The 20,604-nt window shown below is 39.2% G+C and overlaps 1 protein-coding gene across 3 annotated transcripts in view; it reads right to left on the bottom strand.

Annotated features, from left to right (window-relative positions):
- Positions 1-20,604, bottom strand: part of LOC150078191 (voltage-dependent calcium channel subunit alpha-2/delta-2-like) — a 663,667-nt gene that overhangs the window by 305,029 nt on the left and 338,034 nt on the right. For all 3 annotated transcript variants that reach the window (XM_090384688.1, XM_090384689.1, XM_090384690.1), the window contains one exon: positions 6,544-6,589. In XM_090384688.1, the coding sequence (XP_090240814.1) occupies positions 6,544-6,589 (46 nt within the window). The remainder of the gene's footprint in view (positions 1-6,543; positions 6,590-20,604) is intronic.

Raw genomic sequence — 20,604 nt, 5'->3', positions numbered from 1 at the left:
GGAATGACCACCGCTTATCCCCGGAGCAATATGTTTTTAGGTTTTTAGGAGCGTTAGTTGCTAATGCTCCTAAAAACCAAATAACAACAACAACTATAAAAAAAAAAAAAAAAAAAAGTCAATATTATTTTGCAAAATATAATATTGAAGAAACATGAAAAATAACCACCAAAAAGGTAGGTCCCACTTATATCACTCTTTGGGACCATTCCCTTTGAAAGTGCTATAATGAGAGTTTATGTGTATACGCTGGAAAAGAGTTAAAAATGGCTTCTTAAACAGCAGTTCTACTAGTAATGCTATATATGTTGGGTAAAAAAGTAAAGTAAAGTGCAGCCATTATCAACCCACTGCAGGATGGAAGCCTCCTCAACAATTCATGTTGAGGGAAATGGACCATAATCTGCCATGCTGGTCCAGTGTGGGTTGGCAGATCGACCATATTCAGCAGTCAAGGTCTTGAACCCCGGTCTACTCAAAGAGCGTGTGCTACTGCACCCCCGCTCCTGCCCACTCAGCTATGGAGGCCGTTATGTTGGGTAATTCAATGCTAAGTTAGTATCCAGATGTTTTGCTAGTTTATCTGAATTTTATTCTTTTTTTTTTTTACAGAAAAATGGGATGCTGCAGTCTAACAAGTCTAAATAGTCAGAAAACTTGTGACTACAGTCAAACTTGGTTATAATGAGCATCAAGGGACCGACAAAATTTCCTTGTTATAACCATTACTCACTATATCAGCGATAGCAGAGATGGGGAAACCCTTGAGGCCATTAAACAATGAACACTTTATATCAGTGGAGTTAAATCTACCTCCTATTTTTTTAAAATTCTCAACTTGATAAAAAGATAGATTCAAAAAACAAAAGAAATATTAGAGAGAAAAATATAATATTGTCATATTTGCGCATATGAGCGCCATCAAGGGAGCCTTTGATTTTCTTTTTCACCAACACATTTTTCCCCTTTGAATTTAAATGTATTGTAAGGTGTCAAATTATAAAAAAATCCTGTTTCGTTGGTGTTGTAGATGTCTTCGTCATTGAAATCTTTCCTGATTTCTGCCCAAACATGGTCAATCCATTCATTTGCCATTACTGGATCTGCAGATCAAGATTCTCCACTAATTTTTGCATAAACAATGTTACGTCGGTTTTTAAATCGATTCAGCCAACTGCTGTTACACATAAAATCATCGCATCCAAATTGTTTAGCAAATTTTTCCGCAAGATCCGACCAGGGCTGTGCAAAGGTACTGGGGGCCCGGATGCAAAAGGGGTTAAGAGGATTTGTTTATTTATGTTCAGACTTAGATGGCTCCTTCGATTGGGGGCTCTGGTGTGGCACATCCAGTGCGTCCCCCCCATTTGCATGGCCCTGGATTGGACCATCTATTGAAAATCCGGCACTTCTTTGTGGGTAGATTGCGTTTAGTGTCAAATAGCACCAGGATAATTCAATGATTTGGTTTCCCACATCTCCGTGTACTATACATTGTGGGTGTGAAACAACACTGTCAATGTCAGAGGTTTAAAGGTGTACGGATTTTGTATATGTGTAGTGTCGACTTCTTTGTGTGGTGAACCACCGAAGCAATGCTTCATCAACGTTTGTAACCTCGCCCTTTCTAAATTATTTTTTTTTCCGGTTATGTTCTTTTCCAGTGCCGATATGTAAACATCTCTATTCTTCCACAATGTAGATACACATGAAGAGGACAAAGAAAACTTTTTACACAACTTTTAACTTTTTCGCAAATTCAGAGACACTGTCTTTTGTCGGTAGACATGTTTCCGAAGGAAGGGTTCGCTTCTAACTGATTTTATTTTAAAATGATAAAGTGATCTGCATACAAAGTTCTTAGAAGTCTCGAAATGCATACAAAGTTCTTGGGAGTCCCATTTCCAAAATTCTTAGGAGTCCTGAAATAAATTTATGGTTCAGTGAATACAAGACAATCTGTAAATAGTGTAATGTGACAAGCGGAACACCAATGCACTATCGTATAGCCCCATTCCCAGAATGATAAGGTCATAAATTGGCCACAAATCTGATGTTATTGTTATTTGGTTTTTTTAGGAGCATTAGCAACTAAGGCCATATTGCTCCGGGAATATGCGGTGGTCATTCCCTGACCTTTCCGCATCCTCCGTATTTGGTGGTGACGGGCTCGAACCCCGGTCTAATCAAGAAGCGTGTGCTACGCACTGCTGCTCCTTCCCACCTGGCTACGGAGGCGCCCCCACAAATCTGATGCAGGTAATCATAAAGCTAGTGAACTCCAAAAAAGTCTGCATTTCGACATGTGAGCGGTGGTAAGGGAAAGTTTAAGGGTATTATAATATTAAATCTGACGGATCGTTTTGAAACGGTAAACGTACTACGACCTTCTAAGATTCAAGTATATAATATCAAAGTTATTCCCTGCATCCAGTTCTTTTGTGACTGCATCGTAGTATCCAATCAAATTGGTCAGGCAAGACTTCCCCTTAACAAAACCATGTTGTGTCCGAGCTATAACTGAAGTCTTGTCTAGATGATCCTGCAGTGCTTCTTTAACCAGTGCCTCCATTAAAGGAACTGTCAGCAGCAAGACCAGACAAAAGTCGAAAACAAACAGCAATGAAATTTGCTGCGTGAAATAGGGGCTTTAGCCAGCGGGTAGTTGGTTGGTGAAACAGACTTCCATCCCTTGCTGTGGAAGTTGATAGCCTAAATAAATTTAAGGCTCAGCTGGACAGGTATTTCGAACGAACGGAGGGGTGAAGTGGAAGTTTTTTTTTTTTTTTCTGGATGATGCTGCATAAGCTTGCTTTCTTGCATCATGTGTCTTTACTAATGCTAGTGCTAAGTCGTCTATTCCAAGAATTGGGTTTTTTTTGACTACCCGAGTAATTAAGAATGTTTGCATAGTTACCAAAATTTGTTTGGTATATCAGTGTGGTACACCCGTTATAACAGTGAACAATTGTATGGGAATACATTTATATTAAAATCATTATGGCTTTTTGCTCGTTACAGTCATGATCTCGTTATTTCTGTGCTTGTTATAACCAAGTTCGACTGTATTTAGAATCAAGAGAAGCTAAAAAAAACAATTCAAGCAGATTTTTCTGGAGCAAAAGTTATTACTGCAGCAAAAAAAAGACATGATACCAAGAAGAATACTGTCCAATAATTTATTTATGAAAATAAAATATTAGGAATTCAGGAGGGAACTCAACCCTTAACAATTATTAGGAAACGAAACTTACACAAAAGACATATCACTAATTTGTTTATCAGCACCACACATTTTGAATAGCAAGATGCATCAGTTTTGTTGGGTAAGGCTGATAGAAGATGGGTTGAGGCTTCATGCTTTATCAACCATCTCTGTATGATTGCCTGAACCATTCAGTTAATGAGCACTCAATGAGATTTAACAAAGAAATACTTCAAAGATATTCATATAGGAAGTAATTGAGTTCATCAAGTTCACCAGTGAAAGCAACCATTTATCTTAATTATACTATAAGTTACAGTTACAATGTACAACAAATTTTACGATTCTGAATTTTTTATCTCTTGAAATATGATATATCTCATGGATTTTGATGAGCTGAATCCAAATGTGAAGTCAGATATGGCCTGGCACCCACAGATTTAGAGAGGAATGCAGGTTATTATTACTGAAATATTTAATGAAATTTTAACAAGTATAATTTACCAAGTTTATTTTAACAATAAATAGTGTACAAATACAGTAAATTAATTTTTTTCCTGTTTGCTTTTTCCCTTTGTAATTATCAGGGGTCTCTCTGATTGATGTCCAGCAACTGTCAGCCATAGCCCAGGATACTGGGCTCTCAGCTGCCCAACTCAATGCCAGATCTCATTTTTGTGTATCAGGGCAACACAGTGGCAACCTTCAGGGCAGAATGAACTGGTCCCATAGGAGTTAGTTATTGTAGATGACTCTTTTGTCAGGGAGATGGATAATATATTATGTAAAAAGGATAGGTGGAATAGGAACAGGGTATGTCTGCCAGGAGCAAAAGTTGATGATGTTGTAGAACAGATATCATCTTTTAAGGGCACAAAGAGTGATTTGTTGTAACTTTGGCACTAATCACATTAAGAGTAGGAGATCTGCAGATTTACATAATAAGTACAGGTTAATGCTGAAAAAAATTGTGAGTTAGGGTTAAATTTGAAAGTGTCTGCAATTCTGCCCAGACACGATAGGAGGGAGTATATGATGAGAGCCTTGTCAATCAATTCGGCACTGGAGGGACTGTGGAAGACTCATGGGATAGAATTTTTCTCAGCGTGATCTGTGCTTGTTAACAGGAGAGACTGCTTCTACAGGTATGGGATACACTTAAACAGAAGGGGTGCAAGAGTGTTTGCTGATGCTATTGAAGCAGCATTAGATGGGTCAGAAAACTGCTAGTTTGGGGGATTCACAGATTAAAAGGTTAATAGTAGCCATAGGCAGAGGTGAAAGTGATTCTTGCACTGCTTCCTCTGTATTTGGTGGTCATGGGCTTGAACTAATCAAGAAGCGTGTCTAATCAAGAAGCGTGTGCTATGGACTGCTCCTGCCCACCTGGCTACGGAGGCGCCTAAGGATAGGTGCATGTATACTTGATGTACACCAATGCTAGAAGTATAGTAAATAAATTTGATGAATTTGAAGTCAAGACATCAAATGGGCTGAGAAGTGGCAACTGAGGTTTAACATTGACAAATGCAAAGTACTACATAGGGGTAGAAGTAACCCCAGAGAAACGTACAAACTGTGTGGTACTACACTTAGGGTGGTAGAAAATAAAAAAGATCTGGTAGTAATTGTGCAGTCAGATATGAAGTTTTCTGAGCAATGCATACAGGTTGGTAGAGAAGGTCATGGGGGGGGGATTGTTAATGATATACAGGAATTTTGCTAGTAGGGAAAAGGAGCTGATTATCCCTTTGTATAAGGCAATGGTCAGGCCATGCCTTGAGTACTGCTTACAGGTCTGGATGCCTCATTTTGGGAAGGATGTAGATTTGCTAGAATGAATACAAAGAAAGGCAATAAGATTGGTGAGGGAAACAAAGGGGTGCACTTATGAAGAAAGGCTTAAATTCTGCAAATTGCAGCGCCTGGAGAGTAGGCACTTGCGAGGTGATCTGACTGAGGAGTATAAGGCCATGAATGGGTTGGGCACATTGAATTCTGATGGGATTCTTCCACTTGCTCAGATTACAAACCTGAGGGGGGCGTAAATTCAAATTGATGAAAGACAGTTGTAGAACAGACATGCATAAATTTGCCTTTAGCCAGCGGTTTAATTGCTGGAACAAACTTCCGTCTATTGTTGTGGAAGTTGATAGCTTAAATAAATTCAAGGAGGAACTGGACAAACTTTTAGAGGGAATGGATGTGTGAAATTATCATTTTTTTTTTTTTTTTTTTTTTTGCTGATGCTACATAAGCTCATAACACTTGCTTTCTTACATTACATGTATCCATTACTACTACTACTAACCCAGTGCAGGATGGAAGCCTCCTCAATGATTCATGCTGAGGGAATGGAACATAATCTGCTGTGCTGATCCAGTACGTGTGGGCAGATCAACCGTATTTAGCAGTCAGTGGCTTGAACCCTGGTCTACACTAAAAGCATGTGCTACTGCACTCCCGCTCTTGACCACTCAGCTACAGAGGCCTTTAGTTCAGTCTTAAATTCTGCAGCTCAGCTGGAAATAGCAAGCAGTACAGTTGTTCAGAAAAATTATGATCATTCTTTACTAACAGCCCTCGTATCTCCTTTGATTTTGGCACCATTAATATGTGGAAACTTTAGTTTCAAATACTGAAAGCCATCTTCCTGTTTGTTGCTTTTATGAAATTCTTCAATAGCCTTCACTTCATGTGAAGTAGTGCTAAAAATATGTTTGTCTGGTATACTGGTGGCTTACAGATGACATTTTTCTTTCCAAGTACAAGATTCGCATGGGGAGACCAAACCTTAGTTTTGTAATGGTTTTGGCTCAACTGTCTCATTCACACAAAAAAAGCAACAATATTTTGTATAGTCAGACCATAACTTAAAAGATCCACAGTCTGATCAAAGAATCTGCTGACCAGCACAACAAGATCTAGAAAATTCCTAACTCCAGAACCTCCCAATCAGCAGTCTAATTAATAGGAATAACAGAGAGACCAAAATCTAAAGTCTGTGTACTAAAATAAGAAATATCCTGTGAACTGGGGCATGAGGGTAAAACGGCATGCATTTGCATAATCCCTTCATAATCATCATTAAACATACTCAAGTTTGCTATATTTCTATTGAAACAATTTTTTATCATCGTTTAGTATTATTAGCTCATTCAATGAAACGGTCAACTTAAATACATATTTTCAATAGAAATTTTATTACATTAAAATAACAGCAATTCAGAAGTAAAGCTGGCATGGTTAAGTTTATAATACTAGTTATGATTTAATTAGCTGTGCAATATTTATATTTCTAAATATATTTAAATAGAAGCACATAAAAATATATTTACCATGGGGCTAAAAAAATACCTTCAACATCATCTTCTAAACCAAGTCCTAAATATAAATAGAGAACAAAAAACAAGACAATGCCATTATCAATATAAAATCATTTTCATTGATTTCTAATATTTATATAATTTTGCTTACATGTGCACACGTAGTGTATAATAAGGTTTTTTTCATGCATACCAAACTATAATAGTTTCTAAGGGACCAAATAACAATGAATAAATTTTTGTCAGAAAAAAACCTTTTCTCATCAGATCCTTGAAAAATATTTTAAACACACGTTATTAAGGATCAACACAAAACAGTGCTAGTCCTTTATATTTATTATTACATCTTATACATTTACTCATCAATGAAATTAAAACTTACCTAATACTATGTTGGGACAGTATCTTGACCCACTTGTGGCTTAGACAGCAGAGATGATATATTATCCAATCTCTAACCTATCATGATTTACACTCAATGATTTTTTTTTTTTTTTTGGCTGGTGCAGCATAAGCCTCAGGCTTCCTTGCACCATATAGCTAATAATAATAATAATCACTGAATGACCATCTACCTAATAACATGCTGGGTCACTGTTCCCACAGATAATAGCCACTATTTGCCTAAACATCAACTCCACCATATGTCTGAAAATGTCCATAAGGATCTGGACATCTTCGGACATATGGTGATCTATTCTGATACCATGGAAAGGATGATGGTTGTGTGTCCATACACTTAACTTCCCATTTCAAAACATCCCAGAGGTGTTCAATTGGACTGAGTTCATGCAATGGAGGCCAACCAAGATGGGTGATATCTTCATTGTGTTCCTTGAACCACTTGTGCCCAGTGCGAGCCCAATGACATGGTACATTATTATCTTGGAAGATCTCATTTCTGTCCAGGAAAACATGCAACATGTCAGAGTGCAAATGGTCTCCTAAGGGCTGCTGGCAGAACTTTCCAGTGAAATATTGGTCAATAAGTTCTATTTCTTGCCAACAAAATATACCCCATATTAAGCAACTACTGCAAACTGCCCGGATAGCGGGCAGCATGCACAATGGTCCATGGACTCGTGTTGCTTGTGCCACACATGAAGGCATCTGTCAGCATGTTGCACCAGAGGGTATCTCTTGGGTTGTCTGCTGGAACCCCTTATGTCTGAGTGTGCAGCATGTCATTATTTGGGATATTATTCTCTTATTCCCCATACTGTATTGCAATGTCATTTGTTGCATAGTGACCTGCCGTTGAGTCCATATATGCGGCACTCTTTGTTCACCACAAATATCCACTTTGTGTAATCCTTTACAGTTTTGGGAGGGTGATGGTTTGACCCATTCACATCTGGAACTAGGGTGGAGCAAGCAGGGCTCCAGCCGAAGGTGCAGCATTTTAAGGGTGCAATCGATCAGTTATATATTTTAAAATTGCTCCATTTTTGATTATATTACAGTCGGACCTGTGTTTAATGAACTTCTTTATAGCAAATTTTTTGAATTCCTTTTGGTAATTACATTTAAAACTTTCTGTAGAATGAAGAAAATTTCCATATAATGAAATGATTACGAGAGACTTAACTTTGTACGCTTTGTTTCCACCTCTGACCTTTAGGCAATTTAAGCAGAAAGCACAAATTAAGGGTTAAAGGGATTACCATTCCACAATGTAAGTGGAACATACCAATCCCATATACTGAGAACTCATGCTAGTCAACTGCTTTCTATAGCCAGTCAAAAGATTAAGGCGTATTCCTGACACAGATTATAGCTACTTATTTTTTTTTTTTATTTTTTTTTTTATGTGCACCCCAAACACAAGAGGTATTAGAACCTATAGTACTTAGTACCGTGCTTGGGTTGGAGGTTGAGAAGACGAAAGAAGATATTTGTTGACATTGGACTTGAACTTCCGTAGATTGCAATTTTCAGGAAATACGTATGAAGGAAGGTTGTTCCAGAAAACGGCAGTTGAATGAATAAATGAGAAAGACGAAAAGTTGGTTCTGTGGGTTTGAAGTTGGACAGTAAATGGATGTTGGCTGGTGGCGGCACGTGTTCGGACTGTTTTGAAAGAGAGAGCGGGAATTATAGAAACCAATTCAGAAGAACAGTGCCCACGTAAGTATCTGTAGAAGAGGCATGCAGCAGAAACAGTACGTCTATGAGAAAGCGAGTGGAGAGACTCTGTTAGAGATGAATCATTAATTAACCTAACTGCACTCTTCTGAATGGAATCAAGAAGCCTGAGAGAGGTTTTAGGGGCTTGTTATTTTTTTGTTATTTGGTTTTTAGGAGCATTAGCAACTAAGGCCATATTGCTCCGGGATATGCGGTGGTCATTCCCTAACCTTTTCGCATCCTCCGTATTTGATGGTGACAGGCTCGAACCCTGGTCTAATCGAGAAGCGTGTGCTAAGCACTGCTGCTCCTTCCCACCTGGCTACGGAGGCGCCACGGTTTTAGGGGCACCACCCCAGATGTGCGAACAATATTCCATGGCAGGGCGGATTTGCGATTTATACAGAGTGAGCAGCTGTTTGGAAGAAGAGTAATGCCGAGAGCGAAAGAGAAAACCAAGTTTTTTAGATGCAGAGGAAGCAATATTTGTAATGTGCTTGTGCTAAGAGAGATTAGAAGTCAGGGTAATCCCCAAAAGAGATATATCATTTTGCCTAGAAATCGGAGTGTCACTAAAGATAAACATAGGAGCAGAAGAATCGTTTTTGCAAGATATAAGACAAGACTGAGTTTTAGAAGGGTAGAAATCAATCAACTAAGTTTTCATTGCCCCAATGGAGAATTACATGAAGATTGGCATTTAAGGAATTGGTAGCAGATTTTCGAGAAGTTGAAGCTGATTGAGCAGGACAAGGTTTCTCAAAATGGAAAGTGGAATGCAATGTGCTATCATCGGCAAAACTATGGATAGGTTTTCCAGTCAATGGAAGAAGGTCATTAATATACAAGAGGAAAAGAGTGGGGGAAAGAACTGAACCTTGGGGGACACCGGCATTAGTGGAGAAATTAGAAGACAGAGAGCCATCTACCATCACCCTCAGTGAGCGATCAGAGAGAAAACTGGATAACCAATTACTAAAAACAGTTGGCAAACCATAAGATGGAAGCTTGTTTAGAAGACCTTTATGCCAAACATGATCAAAAGCCTTTGAGATGTCAAGAGCAACTACTTGTGTTTCACCGAACCTTTCCATTGAATTAGTCCATAAATGGGTAACATAAGCCAGAATATCACCAGTGGATCGACACCGACGGACTCCATACTGGCGATCGTTGATCAGACGAAAGGTTTCTAGGTAGTTTAAGAGTTGGCGGTTAATTGATTTCTCCATTAATTTAGAAAGAGTAGAAGTAATTGCAATGGGACGATAATTGGATGGGAGGGATTTGTCACCCTTTTAGGAACTGGTGGGATATGAGCAAATTTCCAAGCAGAAGGAAAAACCCCTTTGGAATAAGAAAGTGAAAAAAGGCGGCAAAGAACAGGAGTAAGTTCAGGAGCACAGGTTTTGAGAACAAGTGGAGAAATACCATCAGGACATGGCGCTTTCTTAGCATCAAGATTCATCAAAATCCTTCTGATATCCTTTTGACGGAAGACCACAGGAGGAATTGAATGGAGCGTGTTGGGAATAGTGGGAGATGTTTTAATACATGAGCTGGAAGAAAAATGGGATGCTAGCAGGTCAGCTTTATCCTTGGCTGAAGTGACAACAGAACCAACTGGTTTGGACAGAGGTGGGAGCAGAGATGGGCAAAAGTTGCGGCCAATAGCTTTGGCAAGAGACCAGAATGCTCGGCTACCATTAGGGCAAGAAGTAAGTTTTCTACTCTTAGCCTGTTCAAACTCTAGTTTGGACTGATTAATAACTGCTTTACAACTGTTGCGAGTTCTGGTGTAGGCAGAAAATGAAACTGAAGAATTAGAAACAAGCCAATTAGGTTATGCAACATTCTTCTCTTGAACAGCATTAGCACATTTATTGGAAAACCAAGGTTTAGATAAAGGATGAGATTTTAAAGTGGAGTATGGGATAAAGGATTCCATTCCTGCAAGAATAATTTCACTGACACGATCTGAGCAAACGTTGACATCAAAAGTTTTGAAACAGTAATCCGACCAAGGAAAAGAAGAAAAGAAGTCTCGCAGGTCATCCCATTTTGCATTCTTGTAATGCCAAACAGCACGAGGTTGGGAATAGCCATGAGATAAAGGTTCCATTGGAGAAGAGACAATCACCAAGTTGTGATCTGAAGTGCCTAAAGGACCTCTCACTTCGACCGTGTACTTAGAAGGGTTGTTTGTGAGAAAAAGATCACGCGTATTGGCTGTATGATTAGGATTGTCCGGTATTCTTGTAGGTAAATGAACAATCTGTGCTAGGTCATCAGTAATTGCAAAAGCCTCAGCATCTCGACCTGCTGGGTCGGTGTGACTAGAAAACGGAAGCCAGCTGGAGTTGTAAACATTAAAATCACCAAGGAAAATTACCTCACTGTTAGGAAAGTTGGACTGGAGAAAGTCAAGTTGCAAAGAGAGGAAGTCAAAGAGCTCCAAGTGATTAGTGGAGTTGGGAGAATGGTAAAGACAACAGATGAATTTGACACAATGAGGTAGAGAGATTTTAAGCCAGAGAAGATCAAAGAGAGGAGATTCCAAATTGCCAAGTCTCTGACAGGGAATATCAGAACGGACATATGCACAAGTACCACCTTTGAGGCGAAAGAAATCATACAGCGAATAATTTGGGCATCTGAGATGAGCAGTAGTTGAATCAACCAATAACTGAGATTCTGTCAGAAAAAGTACATTGGGTTTGGCAGACTGCAAGTGGAAATGGACATTGTTGAGATTAGAATTGAGACCACGTATATTTGGGAAATGAATTAGGAAGTGCTTGGAAGGTTTAGATCTTTTCGCAGATAAGCTTGCTCTATTAGTTTGACAATTCGTGGTGTATTCAATAGTAAGCAAAAGTGGGTGGGACATGCTGTATGAAGTAATGAAATTTTTGGATATGGCATACACGTGGTAAGAATATACCCAGATCCTTGACATAACGTGGCCTCGGCAATGCCCCCTGCATACACACTACTCGGACTCCCTCCAGTCACTATCTGGCAGAGTAGAGGTAGCAAGATTATACACTAGCTGATCCGGAAACCTCCTAGAGAGTTACCAATAGGTTCGGTCTGGTGTACTAACTAGCGGCCGGCCTGCGAACTCCGTTTTAGAGCTGTACCCTCGAAATGTAAGGAATATTGGATCTCGCCACGACGTTCATCATAACCTCAAAAGTCATCAGTCATACTGCATGATGGAAGAGATAGCGAAGGGTTGACCGGAACTTGTGTTAGTCAACGTGTGTTCTTTGTTTAAAATAAAAATAAAAAATTTATTAAAAGAAATACTGCTTTATTTTTGTATGTGCTACTTATGATTCCAGAAATTTTTGTAACTTTGTGAGATTGAAAAAAATTATAAATTCGGAATTTATAATCATTTATGGAAAAAAATATCAGGGAGGAACAGTGTTTTACAAATTTCTAAAATAACAGAGAAACTCCAATTACAAACTTCCTTAAAGTATGGCCCATTTTGTGACATCACACCTCTGATCTTTTTGGTTTGTCCTCCAGTGCTAACCATTGGAGGTTAAACAAAATTTTTTAAACATCTGTTGATATTTCAACAGATATTTGAAAAATATTGTTTATCAATTCTGCAGGATATAAAATCTGTAACCCCTTTACAACTTCTCCAATTTGTTCATGAGCATTGTCTAATAGAATCTTATCTAAATATAGAAATAGCACTATGAATTTTTCTTACCCTGCATGTAACAGTAGCTTCTTGTGAAAGGTCCTTCAAAGCGAGAAAAATTCAATTAAAAAATACACCTTCACTGCATATTTTTAGTTTATGTTATAATGTTAAAAGTACTATATTTTGCAATACTTTGTTTCTATGATTTTATACCAGATATATAAACAAACTATCTGGTTCTCTAATTTCTTTGTAGTTATATGTATTTTCTTTCTAGTTTATATAGAATTAAATTCTCTGTAGATATAAACAAATATTTGTAAGTTTCTTTTTCTTTGATATTTTTGTTTTGTTATATTCATTGTATTATTTAAATTATTTTATTAATAAATAATACAAATTGCAGACTGTTGGAATAGTAATTTTTATAAATTCATAAAGATTGCAGAGGTGTATCAAGGGGGTGCAGAGGGGAGGAATTTCCCCCAGGCACTGAGCTTCAGTGGTGCAAACAGAAGGAATTATCTATCACAATCAGGGGAGCTAGGAAGACATGTTTTCCCCAGGCATCGACAACCCTAGCTATGCTATTGAAAGATTGAGTACCTGCATATAATGGGGACGTACTTATAACACTTTTGCCCCAGGCATAGGATTGCTTAGTTCCGGCTCTGGATCCATTCTACACCATTCTTTGTACACCTTAACCACACTGGGCCATGAGCAACCAATAAGACATGCTGTTTGCAATATGGAAGCACCCAATGTACGAGCACCCACAATGATGTCCTCTTGAAACTCCATGATTTACTAGGTCCCATAACTGCTACTTTAACACTTTTATTTGCACAACCAGATGCAAATTACTACTACTATAGTATACAAAGCTGTTCAGCTTTGTATACTGTGAGCTATGTGGTACAGTTCATTTTGAATGAGGTGGTCATAATTCAATGATCATTAACTGTAAGAGGCGCCTCCATAGCCAGGTGGGCAGGAGCAGCAGTGCGTAGCACATGCTTCTTGATTAGAACGGGGTTCGAGCCTGTGCCCACCAAATACGGAGGATGCGGAAAGGTCAGGGAATGACCACCGCATATCCTGGAGCAATATGGCCTTAGTTGCTAATGCTCCTAAAAACAAAATAACAAACAAACAATTAACTGTAAGTCAAGCAACTGTTTCAAATAGATTACAGGAATTCTGTAAACTTCTAGCAAGTTTCTAGGAAGTCTGGAAAGTTATAGAGGTTAGTCAAAAAGAAGTAAAATGTTTCAAAAAAATTACAGAAATTAAAATTGGCATTTATCATTATCGGAACTATACAGATAGACAGAATCTCAAATACAGATGGACAGATTCAAAAGTCCATTTTATCCTACACTTTTGCCAGTATACCATTGCCTTAGTGATCCTGCATTTTTTTTTTTTTTTTTTTCCCAGGAATGTCTTTCGGCAACAATGGCACAAATTTTGTTCTGTTAATTTTATCAAGTGGTGTATAATAAAATACTAATATTTACTAGTACTAATACTAACACCAGGTGGTAGATAACTCATATCAACTGGTGCAATACCACCATTTTGTTTACCGGAGGCTTGAAGGGGTGAAACCAATGTTAAGTCGCCAAAGCAAAGTTTCCGGCATCCACCATCTTCATAAAATAACACTAATAATACAATACTATAATACAATATAAAATTAATACTAACACTAGGTGGTAGATGACTCTCATCAACTGGTGCAATTGTTTGTTTGAGTGTGGGCTTTACGGCGCAAGAGGAACATGGCCATAATGCGCCTAACTTTGGTAAAGTTTGGTGCTTTTTTTTTTTTTCTTTCCAATTGCAGTTAAAGTTTACAGTGTGTTATACAGTTCTATCTCTTTAAGGAAAGTGAAGATTTTGTCTACATGTGGCGTATCTGCTAAAAGATGGACAATACTCAGATTATTGGGAGGGCACTGACTCTCTTTAAAAATTACAGCTGTCAGTTGCAGGCTCCGAAAAAAACGATAAGTATTTGCCTTTTTATTTACATAGTTGTTATTTTATATTGTACTTAATACATAGTCTTATAGTTATAGTTACGCTGGTTATTTTTATTTTAATTTAGATAGACAGTTTTTGTAGATATACAGTAATACATACGTAAAACCATTATTTCGTTCGAATCTTGCAGCCATTGTTTTTGTATATAGTGGTAGGGAATTCAAATTTTTAATTGAGGTAGTTAGGTAGCTCTAATGTATAATTTAGAGTAATACGCTTCACTGTTTCTATTAGATAGCATAGTATTGACATTTAATTAATTTAATTTAATGATTTTATTAATTTAAAGTATCATGCCCCAAACTAGAGCAGCAAAGCAACGGGCACAAAGTGGCAGGGGTGCTGTGACTCGGGGGAGAACTGAGGGGGTGATTCTCCAATGCATCACAGCCTAAAAAAATGTGCAACTTGTGAAATGTTTGCCGAACTCTCTGGAACGGAACATGACATTGCCATGGGGGATATCTTTGTGTGTGTGTGCGCGATGTAAGGAGTGTAAGGAAATCAGGCGACAATTCAGCGTTGTTATGGGCCTATATGAAAGTTTGAAGGACAGGGTGGATGCCCTCGAAAGATCTAAATTGAGGGGCCCATCAGGCTTTTAGCTACCCACATCAACGCCAGAGCTTGCACTTGGTCATCACACAACACAGCGGCAACCGCCAAGGCAGAATGCACTGGTCCCACAGGAACTAGTAGTTGTTGGTGACTCTATTGTCAGGGAAATGGGAAACATGCTTTGTAAAAAGGATAGGTGGAACAGGACAAGGGTATGTCTGCCAGGGGCAAAGGTTGATGACATAGAGCGGATATCATCTTTTAAGGGCACAAAAGGTGATATAGTTGTACACGTTGGCACTAATGATATTAGGAGTAGGAGACTGGCAGAATTACTTAACAAGTACAGGTCACTGTTGAACAAAAGCCAAGAATTAGGGTTGAATTTGAAAGTGTCTGCAATTCTGCCCAGACACGATAGAAGGGAGCATATGATGAGAGCCTTGTCGATCAATTCGGCCCCAAAAAGAATGTGCAAGGCTCAAGGGGTAGAATTTTTTTCAGCCTGGACTGTACTTGTTAACAGGAAAGACTGCTTATATAGGGATGGGATACACTTAAATAGAAAGGGTGCAAGAATATTTGCTGATGCTATCGAGGCAGTGTTAGGTGGGTCAGAAAACTGATAGCTTGGGGGATACAAGGGCTAATAGTTTAACAGTAGCCGTAGGCAGAAGTGAAGGTGATTCTTGCACAACTTCTATTAGAATAAGTAGCGACCTGGAGCGTGGGGGGGATTCAGGGACGGATGGCAGTCATCCTGAAATAGGTGGGTATGTGGGATGTGTTAGGGTAACTAAGAATAGGAGTAGGAGCATGTATACCAATGCTAGAAGTATAGTAAATAAATTTGATGAATTTGAAGTGTTGGTCAAGACATCAAAGGCGGATATTGTTGGGATAGCAGAGACGTGGTGTCACACAGATATAAGGAATGCTGAACTGGAATTTGGGGAGTACAATGTGTACAGAAAGGATAGACAGGCTAGAAAGGGAGGTGGTGTTGTGCTGTTAATTAAGAAAAACATAAAATCAAAAGAAGTGCATCCAGTTGATATAGATGAACAGTGCACTGTTGAGTCAGTTTGGTGTGACATAAGCACTGCGAAAGCAAAAATAAGAGTAGGAGTGTGTTATAGACCTAATGACTCGAATGAGTACAATGAACAATTGTACAGAGAAATAGAGTGGGCTAGTAAATCGGAATGTCTTATAATGGGGGATTTTAACTTCGTGGATATTGACTGGAACTTGTGGGTGGGTTGGTCACTTACACAGTAGTCAGACTTTTGTGGATTTATTGGATGATTGTTTTCTGCAGCAGCATGTTCGAGAGCCAACCAGAGAAAGTAATACTCTTGATCTGGTAATCAGCAGTGATCATTCGTGTATTAAAAATTTGCAGATAAAGGAACCACTAGGTGGCAGTGATCACAGTGTACTGATGTGGGATTTACTTAAAGATTTAATTACCATCAGGGGGGGTAAAGGAAAGTGTTTTTGCTTCCGTAAAGGTGAGTACAGTGCTCTCCGACAGTTTTTAAATTCTGTACAGTGGGATCAACTGATGATGTTACCAACAGTAAATTCTAGGTGGGAAGCGTTCAAGGAATTAATCGTGGAAGCTACTAAAAGTTTCATACCTATTAAGAAATATTGTTCAAGGTTTAGGCCTAAATGGTTATCTAATGAACTAATGAGACTCGTAAGAGAGAAAAAAAATGCATGGGATGCATATAAATTATCAAGTGACTCAGAAGCCTACGGCAGATATAAGCTAGTCTGTAATCAGGTGACAAAGGAGGTTAGGCAGGCGAAGGCAGATTACGAGAAATCCTTGGCAAAAGATGCTAAGAAAAACAGCAAGGATTTCTTTACTTATATAAACTCTAAAAGGAAGGGGATGAATCTGATTGGTCCACTTGACATCGATGGTTCGACTGTTGATGATCCTGCTCAGATAGCAAACAAACTGAATGAGTATTTTGCATCCACATTCACACATGAGGAATTATTAAGGTTTGAAAATGGCAGAAGGTTATCAAATTGTAGCAGGATACTTAATGATTTTGGAATAACTGAAAGCAAAGTGGAGGAGAAATTGTTGAAGTTAAACATAAGAAAAGCACCTGGGGTGGATGGGATCTATCCAGTTATATTAAAGGAGGCGGCAAAGCAACTAAGCAAACCCTTAGCCATAATTATGAGAGCGTCCTTGGACTCAGGAGAGGTTCCCACGGACTGGAGATGTGCAAATGTATCTCCAATTCACAAAGGGGGATTGAAGGGTGGCACAAGTAATTACAGACAAGCTAGTTTAACTTCTGTTCCGGGTAAAATAATGGAGTCACTGGTTAAAGATGCATTGCAGGATCATCTAGACAAGACTGCAACAATAATTCAGACACAGCATGGGTTTGTTAAGGGGAAAGTCTTGTCTGACAAATTTGATAGGATATTATGATGTGGTTACAAAGGAACTGGATGCAAAAAATAATTTTGATATCATAAATTTGGATTTCAGGAAAGCTTTTGACACTGTTGCGCATGGAAGACTATTGTACAAATTGGAGCAGAATGGTATTAAGGGTAAGTTGCTACAATGGATAAAAGGATGGTTAAGTGCGAGAAGACAGAGGGTGGTAATCAATGGGTGCTGCTCTTCGTGGACTAATGTTATTACTGGAGTCCCACAGGGTTCGGTGTTAGGTCCACTGATGTTTTGTATATTTATCAATGATATTGATGAAGGTATATCAGGCTTAATGTCGAAGTTTGCAGATGATACAAAGGTTGGCAGGGTTGTTAATGACAGTAATGGCAGTGTGCTACTGCAACAGAATCTAGATAATTTGGGCAGATGGGCTAAGAAGTGGCAACTGAAGTTTAATCTTGACAAATGCAAAGTACTGCATATGGGTAGAAGTAACCCCAGAGAAATGTACCAACTGTGTGGTACTACACTTAAAGTGGTAGAAAATGAAAAAGACCTGGGAGTAATTGTGCAGTCAGATATGAAGTTTTCTGAGCAATGCAGACAGGCTGCCAGGGCAGGTCATGAGGTTTTGTCAATGATATATAGGAATTTTGCTAGCAGGGAAAAGGAGGTGATTATCCCTCTGTATAAGGCAATGGTCAGGCCACGCCTTGAGTACTGCGTACAGGTCTGGAGGCCTCATTTTAGGAAGGATGTAGATTTGCTTATGTGTGTACAGAGAAGGGCAACAAGATTGGTGAGGGGAATGAAGGGATCCTCTTACCAAGAGAGGCTTAAGTTCTGCAAATTGCAGTGGCTGGAGACTAGGCACCTGCGCGGCGATCTGATTGAGGTATATAAGGCCTTGAATGGGTTGAGCACGCTGAATTCTGATGGGATCTTTCCACTTGTTCAGATTACGAACCTAAGGGGGCATAAATTCAAATTAAGAAAAGACAGATGTAGAATAAAATAGATGTGCGGAAAATTTGCCTTTAGCCAGCGGGTGGTTAATTGCTGGAACAAACTTCCATCTGTCGTTGTGGAAGTTGATAGGTTGAATAAATTTAAGGAGGAACTGGACAGGCATTTGGAGGCAATGGTGTGATTTTTTTTTTTTTTTTGGCTGATGCTGCATAAGCTCATACACTTGCTTTCTTGCATCACATGCCACTACTACTACTACTATTCGTTGCTGAAAAAGAGGCAAATAGAGTTTGACGCTCACTGTTATAAATCAGGCAGTCAATGAGTATAGGTTGGACTGTAAGTTGGGCTTTGCAGTTTGTGCAATGTGGTGGATCAGCGGCTGTAAGTAGATAGAGATGTGTCAGGTGTGTGTGTGTGACCCATCTGTAATCGGGCTAATACAACTTCTTCATGTCGGTTCTCATGAATACTAGACTTCCATGGTTTGATTGAGATCTTTTTTAATGCCGAGTAATTGGTTATTGGCCTGACTCTGCCAGATTGGTTGGTTGGTTGGTTGGTTTTGATTTTATTGGCGCATTAGCAACTAAGGCTATAATGCGCCAAGACCAGCACTCTGCCAGATGTGTTGCCATTGTTCAATACATTGTTTCTTTATAATGTACTTGTAGTCAGATGCAGGTGTAGTAAAGGCTTGGGCTATAGGATTGGTAGCAGTTTTGGCAGCTAGGTCGGCCTGTTCATTTCCAGAAATTTCAGCGTGACCAAGGATCCAACAAAACAGAACTTGTTGTTTCTTCTGGTTTAACTTAGTCAGAGTATTCGAGATCTGTCTAAGTAGGGAGTTATCATTCTTTGGGTTTTGTTTATAGTTTGGATAGCACTAATGGAGTCTATATATATAACACTGTGCAATATGGTTTTTGAGAGTGCATAGTTTAAGGCTATGTGGATAGCACAAAGTTCTGCAATATAGCTGCTACATTCCGTAGGGAGTTTCTTGGATATAGTTGTGTTGGGAAATACTGCGGCTGCACCAACATGATTGTCAGTTTTAGACCAGTCTGTGTAAATTGGTGTGTACTGGCTGTGCTGGGTTCTCAGTGCGGCGTATATTTGCAGTATATTCTGTTGGGATAAGGTGTTTGTTTGTTTGTTTGGTTTTTTAGGAGCATTAGCAACTAAGGCCATATTGCTCTGGGATGTGCGGTGGTCATTCCCTGACCTTTCCGCATCCTCCATATTTGGTGGTGACGGGCCCGAACCCCGGTCTAATCAAGAAGCGTGTGCTACTCACTGCTGCTCCTTCCCACCTGGCTACGGAGGTGCCTTGGGATACGGTGTGTTTTCCCCAGGCTGTCAATGAAAAGTCACACGGTGGTATACAGTATGTCCAAGGTGGGACTGTATGGGAGGCAGTGGGCTGTATCTTACTAAAGTCATTTTGTCAATCGGCCTGCAATGAGCAAAGATGTATCCCGGTTGGTGGATTTATTGATGGATAGGCTCGGTATAGGTTTACCCATTTAGGAAAGAAAAGTCCGTTCCAAGTGGGATGGTTTGGATGCCCTTTGAGTTTTGCTGCATAGTGTAATAAAAGCATTTGTCTGCGTAGCTGCAGGGAGGTTTCATATGCTTCAGCACATAGGCTGTGGACAGGTGATGTATGGTACACCCCCCAGTGCAAGACGAAGAGCACTGTGGTGCACAGGTCAAGCCAGCATAAAGCACTTTGTCCAGCAGAGCTATAAACTACAGAAGCATAGTCTAGACATGAACGTATTAGTGCATGGTACAAGTGTAATAGTGTGTATCAGTCAGCTCCCCATGTTGTGCCTGATAGAACTCTTAAGATATTTAGCTTTTTAAGACAGGTAATTCTGAGTGTTTTTATATGTTCCAGGAAGGTGAGTTTTTCGTCAAGTATCACACCAAGAAAGCGGACACTAGAGACAACTGGTATGATTTGATTTTTTAGTCGAAGTTCTGGGTGTGGATGTAGGTTACGCTTCCTGCAAAAGTGTATACTGACAGTCTTTTGGGTTGACAGGCGAAAACTATATTAGGAAAACCATATTAGCATATTAGGCGAATGGCAGGCAATACTAAAGTCATCGGCACACATGGTAGTGGATATTGTTTGTGGCAGGTCCTGTGTTATTGAATTCATTTTTATATTAAAGAGGGTAGCACTTAGCACTGATCCTTGTGGCACTCCTCCTTCCTGTATGAACTTTGAAGATAAGTGGTTGTGAAATCGAAC

The sequence above is a fragment of the Mastigoproctus giganteus genome, chromosome 11, assembly GCF_048544385.1.
Source record: "Mastigoproctus giganteus isolate SK-2022 chromosome 11, ASM4854438v1, whole genome shotgun sequence".
Taxonomy (NCBI): Eukaryota; Metazoa; Arthropoda; class Arachnida; order Uropygi; family Thelyphonidae; genus Mastigoproctus; species Mastigoproctus giganteus.
Note: the sequence above shows the minus strand (reverse complement) of the source record. Positions and strands in the feature narration are given on the sequence as shown.